Genomic DNA, 7269 nt, shown 5'->3' on the forward strand with positions numbered 1-7269 from the left:
CCAGGAGGGAGTGGGAACGGACCAACTCTCCTACACCTACGCATCCATTCTGGGAATAGCTTTTTAGGCAGCCCCGATGGAGCTCTTCTCTGGAGAGCTGACAAGAGCCGGGAGCGGAGGAGACTTTGCTCCTTCTCCGCCAAATACCGTCTGTCTGTTGTTCTTGCTTGCATCCCAATTGAAGACTATTTACAGTACGGCAGGATTATTTACATGGGCTATGAAAGCAGAGCGAGAGATAGCGAGCGAGACAGAGAGAGAGAGAGGGGTGTGTGCAAAAGGGGAGGAGCATCACCCTCTTCCACACTTCACTCCCCAGTCCCCACTACTCAAAGCGGAAAGTAATTCCTTTGCAGTGAAGACTTAATTCTCATTCTGTGTTTGTGTCCCTGATTCTGTATTGTCTATTCTGGTCACAGCTGTGTGTGTGCGTGTGTGTGTGTGTGTGTGTGTGTGTGTGTGTGTGTGCGTGTGTGCTGCAGAGAGTGAGAAAGTAAGAAAAGTGTCGGCCAGTGTGTTAACCACTGCTACAGTACAAGCCCCACCCAAACAAAAAATAAATCCTCGTCTGACCACATGCTAAACTCAGGGCTGCTTATGTTTCCAGTCTAAATAACAGCAAACAAAACATCCAGGTCTGTCTCTTTCCTGTCATTTTGTCTTCATGGCCTTTGGGATAACAATGTAATAACTATTTCTGATTTCCCAGTCTTTCGTAAGCCAGACAGGTTGATACAGGCAAGAGCTACACAGGTCTGTACAAAGCAGTCACTCACATGTGGGGAAGTGATTTTGGTGGGAAATGAGAAGCATCTCAAGCGTATGCCCAATGTCTGGGATTTCCCCCCGTTTAGCTCTTCTGTTCCAAGTGTATCCCTCTCCAACAAGCATACTGTTGAACAGATGCCCACATATTGTTGCGAGGGAACACCCTTGTGGCAAAGCAGGAAAGAGGAGGAGTAAAATCACGCTATTGGTAGACACACGCCTGGGGCTCTCTGAGTCCCATCCGAAGCACATATATCGTTACACTCTATCACAAGTCAACCGAATGTTAACATCTATTTTGTGTTTTTGTTATTCAGTCATGATGTCAGCATGTCAGCATTTTACTTTTGGCTGTCTCAGTGTCAATTAAAGTCCAATGCTTTTGTTTATATCGTGCCATATCATTAAAAAGAGTGCTTTACATAAAATACAAAATAACAAGGAAGCAGCACAAATGTGCAAATGAATGAGGTCATCCACATAAAAAAAAATTAATAAGAAACTCCAATATAATCTTTCATTCTACATATTTCTAGATCCTGTGGCTAAGTGTATTAAACAGTTGAACCCTGTCAAGATAAGATCAATTTGCTATCCATTTCAGTGTCTGATTAATAGTCTGATGGTGTATTTTTTTCATTCGCCAACAATGTAATGGGACCGATACTACAACTGAATTAGAGATCAGAAGGTTTTTCTGTTATTTTCTTTTTTCTTTAGAAAGTTAAAGTTCCTGTACTATGGTTCTTATCAAAGCTAACTGCAGTTAAAGATTACTGAGAAAGATTCAACTTGATCTTCAATGCAATGTCAGCAAATAACATTGAATTATCACAGAGCCCTCGTTCCCACTATCCCACTATAGACACCCAAGTCGACCAGTTTGAGTCCACAGCATGGACACACACCCTCAAAAGCTTCCCACCATCAACAATAGCTGATGGTGCTTGTTGGAATGCACAAAGCTGGAGGTACTATCGCTGAGAAATTTAAAAAATGTGTAATTATGTAAAAACTCTACACCATATTTCACTAAATAATAAATAAAAATATAATACACTGAGAATCCATGTTACATCATGTGCCAACCAACAGAGGCTACAGTGCAATGCAGCTATAAGGCCTACTGCATTTACCATACATACCCTTTTTTTTAATCAAATCAAAATGTGATCTGCCTTTAGTGCTCACAACATAAGAAACGCAGCTGAGACCCCGGGCCTCCCTCGTAGTCAGTCGATTGAGTCATTCAGAAACAGACAGCCAGAGGAGATTGCTCCATAACTTGGCAGCCACCCACGCCATCCAGTGACAGATGACGGCGACTCCTACTTCTGGTCAAGGTGCTTTGCCACGCTAGGTTGCATCTGCTGACTTGACTCCTGTTTCTCTCGTGAGCCTCTTTAGCGCCGGAGCTGTTGAGGTGAGCTTGGGCCAAACTCCAAAGATTAAATTATGTGGAAAAGCAGATTAAAGAGTTATTATCCCATCTGCAGCCAGACAAGTACACACTCCAACAGGCACGCCTACATGTTCGCAACCCACGTGCACACACACTCGGAAGAATAGAAAAGGGGGACTACACACACACACACACACAATCAACATGTAGGCCTGCACCAAAGGATACATTATATAAAAAATAGGCTTTCTGGGACAACCCTTCACTTCTTTAGCACATAAACAAATGCAGGCCACATCCGATTAAGGGATGGACCCCCACTCCTGCCAACATAAAAGCTTGCATTCTCGGAGTCACAGACATATTCTACTTAGCAGAAAGGTTGAGCGAGTGATCTAAATGTGGTGGTTTTTTTGTAAGCCTGTCTGCCGACGATTCATGTCTTTCTGATAGACATGTAAGTTTAGAGAGCCGCCCACACATCGCTGAGCCTCTCTCTGTTGTTACAATTGAGGCTAGAGAAAATATAATGCAGAGAGAGGGAGAGATTGATGTACAGAGAGAGAGAGAGAGAGAGAGAGAGAGAAGAGGTAAAAATGTGTGCTGTCTGTTGCAGAGTGAAGCCTTCCAGCCCCGGCTGCTCATTGGAGGCCCGGTGCAGAGTGTGTGTCCACGTCTCTTTGAGGAAGGGCTGGAGTTCAGCCACACACCCTCAGCAGCCAGCATCAATGGGCCACGGGCTGTAAATCCAGTCACACATGCAAGAGTATCCGAGGCCCATGCATGGAGAGCTGCTGTGTAATAACACCGTCTGGGCCGACACATACACACTGGCGTCATACGGATTAACAAACAGCTGAATGCCTTCTGCAGGCCTCTGTCTTTCTCTTTGCCAGCATCCCTCTCTCTCTCAGCGTGTGATGGTGAAATGTATGTATACTGTAGCTATATTTAGGGCCGGGTGATATGCTAAGATGTGTTTTCCCACCAGAGCTTAGTGTTAGTGCAGAAAGACAAAGAGCATGCAAATGCATATACTGCACATGTTGAGGACACACACACACACATGCATGTGCACTCTCATGTGTGTTTATGCATGAAAGATCAGCTGGTGTGCGTCTGACATGCGGTACAACCCAGCCTGTGTCTCATGAGGGTTTTGAGAAGAATCTTGGAATGTGTCATTATATTATCAATTCACACCATGCATCTAAGTCAACCTAGCAAACTATAGCACCCCTACAATAAAGCAATGTATGTCTGAAAACCCCAGTTTATTTTTGGTATGTCCTTATGATGCTCTGCCTGTCACAAACTTGAGGCCACACGTCACCACCTCTTCTTTTACGCCTGCATGTCTGGATACACAAATGCACATGATTCCACAGAATCAGGTGAAATGAGAGAGCGTGAAGCCGCCTAGACCCCGAGGCAGGCCCGGGGAGAGAGACACGGGACAAGTCAAACTCAGGCTCAACAGGAATAAACACCAACAGCTAGAAACAATGAGCACTGATGCATCAAAATATACAAACACGTACAAACAGGTGCACACACACGTCACAAGAGGCTGAGCACAGCGAGAGAAGCGTCCATCCACTCCTGACAAAGGTCACGTGACATCTTTGACAAGTGACAGCATGTTCACCCCAATTATCCGGTTTCAAGATCCCTCCCTTTCCTCGCAAATCAAACCTCTAATACAAAGATCCCATGAAATAAAACACACACACACACATTTGGTCATGTCAGTTTCAACTTCCCTGTACTGTGTGCCCACGGTCTAAACTGAGATGTCTCCTGGTCCCTGTCACCTAGTGGGGTTAAGTGATGGAGGAGGGTGAGCCAAGGTCTCATCTCCTCCTCGGTGACTGGATGCAGGGGTGGACGGCTGACCTTTCACCCTCACGAGAAGAGAGATTGAGCACATGCTCCAGACCCGATTAGCATTCTGCTCACACAAGGCCCTACAACAGCAAACTAATGAACACTGTGGATGTATGAGACTGAGGTGTGGCAACAAAGGTTCTGTGTTGAAAGAGAGATATAACCTGAATATGTTGAGCTCTGCTTCCCCTTAGCAGCACAGCGGGGGAACTTCTGCTGTCAAAATGCATCATCTCACAAAAGAAAAAAAAGGGGGGAAAATTCACAACGCTCTTTGTAGCCATGAGTAATGCTGCCACAATTAGATTCTTAAAAGGTCAAGGGTCAGGTAACACATGGCAACTTAATGCCACCGTGGAACGTCTCCTCCCCGTTCTCTGCTCACTCCTTTGATGCTTTGTTTCCCCGACAGTGCAAGCCCTCCTACTCCATGCACACACAAACACACACACACACACACACACACACACACACACACACACACACACATCAAAAAGACAAATAAGCCGGTCTGTTGAGTCTCTGCACTTCTCAACATCGACATACGGATGCTGGAATCGTCAACACTGCATAGCAAGATCAAAACGGCAATCTGTCACTACACGAGAGCTACAGTTGGGGATTCAAGTGACTGATGACACATAGAGAAATTAACCTCTCTGATGTGGCGTAGGCATTGATGTAGTGTTACAAAAAAAAAGTGACGGGTATATTCTCACCTTCAGCTGGTGACTAACATCCAGCAAACAGCATGTGTATTTCTGCTTAAAATAACAATTCCTCATCGGTTTGTGGCTATTTGTTCCACATGTGCTCCAAATACCTCGTCAGTAAACAGTGGAGATGGAGCAAGTAAGTGACTTGAGATGGATTTTTCCTCCTCTACATCCCTGGGTGTATCTGATGCAGTATTTACCGTGGTAAGGTCAGTACCGCACTGATTTGTGAGTGATGCTGGACTTCAGCACCACGGACAGCGCTCTCCAACGCTAGGAGAGGAGGAGGAGGAGGAGGAGGAGGGATGGAGAAGGAGGCGACGGGTGGTTGTGGTGTTGTTGGTGATTGGGGTTTCCCTGGCAGATTTCGGGAGAGGATCTACACAGTCATTCCTCCATCGCTGCACAGCGCCTACCACCCCCTCCTCCGCACTGGATTCCCATACGGAGGAATACCGTATGTGTGAGATCACTTCTTTCATGAAATATTGATCAGCCTCACACAGGATGGACACACAGAGAGAGAGAGAGAGAGAGAGAGGTATTCCTCTGAACAGCCTTCATCATACATCCACCACACCACCACCCTCCCTTCCCACATTCTCCAAAAAAAGAAGAAGAAAAAACTCACTTTCCGATCATGTTAACAACCGCTGGATTCGCCTCGCATGATGTTTACCGACCAGAAACATGACAAATCAGTAGGCTGCACACACACACACACACACACACATTTAAAAAAATGAGGGCCGGCGGCGACCAGATCTAACACCATCCGCCGCCTCACAGCCATCGCATCCAAGCGCATACCGTTTCCAACATCGGTAAGTGAGAGACGCGCCGTCATCGCGTTACATTCAGAGGACTGTCAGGAGGGTCAGCACACCGAGCCAGAGCCCTGATCATGTGTCACGTAAACTCCTCGGCTGGCACTGTCATTCACAAAATAAACCACAGCCGACATCTACACGCATTTCCACCTATATTTTCTCAGATCATCCTCTGCTCTTCATAGGCCAAGGATCCCCTCATCACCACATCCACCTTCAGCAGCTGTCGTGAGCAACACTTAAAAAAAAAAAATCGCCGTGGTCAGCTGGGTGTCAATAATGCAATCTATAGCCGGGCACCTTTAGCAGCAACACAACACACGGTCAGCTGTAATGTTGATCTCTGACAAGCAGATATGGCTATGAATTATTCAATACACATAAACGGAGCTCCTGTTCTGGAAGCAAAGGAAAACGGCTCGACATGAAATGCAGCCTCCACGAGCGGACACCGACCGGCGCAGAGCCCACATCCACCGCCGCCACCGCACTGGCTGCCATGTAGCTGGTACATCAATGCAAAGCCGACCGGTAAATGAAAAGAAGGAATAAAAAGCAGGCTTTAAATCAGCGTCGCCTTCAAGAGGCTGCATAGGACAGCGAGAGCGCGAGGAGCCGCCACCACGCAACCCCAAGCCGAATGTATGAAGATCCGCGCGCACCGCCGGCGGAAATGAATTCACGGAAACATGAACGTGATGTGAAAGAGCGGATGGATAAATCTGCGGTTACCTGTCAAGACCCCGACCCGGATTTGGTGGTCGTGGTTCGTTAAAATCATCCCGTCTGACGCCATGTTCAGCAGCGCTGTCGCCCGCACCGAGAACTCACGGCAGGGCCCAGAGCCGATCGCATCGAACTTAGTGGGGAGAGGGAGGGGAGGAGGAGGAGGAGGAAGAGGAGGAGGAGGAGGAGGGCAGGGATACAGCAAAAAAAATCACACGAAAAAAAACCAGCCAGACGAGATGAGTAGAAAGTCGAGTGATCATCGGGACACCTACAGATAAACGGGCAGGATGCGGGGGCCGTTTAAACCGCACACATCACTCAGCTGGCCGCCTGCCACGGTAGTAGTGTGGATCCCGGATTAAGCCTCATGGAGACCACTATTGATTTCCCTTGAATGCTTTTAGGGGAGACTGACACGCAGCACGCCTTCTGACGCCACACACTTTTCTCATGGCTTGCATTTGATGACATTTTGCAGCTGAAGTTTTAGATCTGTTCGGCTTAGAGGGCTCTAATTTGACCCCTGACCTGATGATAAACAGCATCAGTTCTTCAATATAAAAAGTCCCCTCCTACACATTTTTCTTCAATTTTGCACCCCTGTTTTTAGAGATTGCAGGGGCCCCTGTAAGAGCAAGCATCACGAGATGTGATGGCTACATTTCAATGCAGAGGCTTAACACAAGATCTCAGTCTGACCTGTACAAATGGAACTATTATCCCCAGGCAAAAAAAGCACAGCTGCTATTTATAGACTGGTTGCACGCTTCCATGGTGTATAATTTCTATTGTTTATTCTCATGGAAAGAAAATGCCCATCCTCCAGTTCCTGTTAGAAATCTATCAATATGCATAACACATTAACACACGTGCATGAGCACAGGTACCGTGGCAAGAAATGGGGCAACTCTTCCAGCATGACTGGCTAACTTCAACA

The 7269-nt window shown here is 46.7% G+C and overlaps 1 protein-coding gene across 15 annotated transcripts in view; it reads right to left on the bottom strand.

The window, feature by feature from the left end:
- gphnb (gephyrin b) overlaps positions 1–6412 on the bottom strand; it is an 84749-nt gene extending 78337 nt beyond the window's left edge. For all 15 annotated transcript variants that reach the window (XM_056428167.1, XM_056428166.1, XM_056428168.1 and 12 more), the window contains exon 1: positions 6336–6412. In XM_056428167.1, coding sequence (XP_056284142.1) covers positions 6336–6399 — 64 coding nt within the window. In that variant the 5' untranslated portion in view covers positions 6400–6412. The remainder of the gene's footprint in view (positions 1–6335) is intronic.
- Between the last annotated feature and the right edge of the window lie 857 nt (positions 6413–7269).

This window comes from Pseudoliparis swirei, chromosome 12 (genome assembly GCF_029220125.1).
Source record: "Pseudoliparis swirei isolate HS2019 ecotype Mariana Trench chromosome 12, NWPU_hadal_v1, whole genome shotgun sequence".
Taxonomy (NCBI): domain Eukaryota; kingdom Metazoa; phylum Chordata; class Actinopteri; order Perciformes; family Liparidae; genus Pseudoliparis; species Pseudoliparis swirei.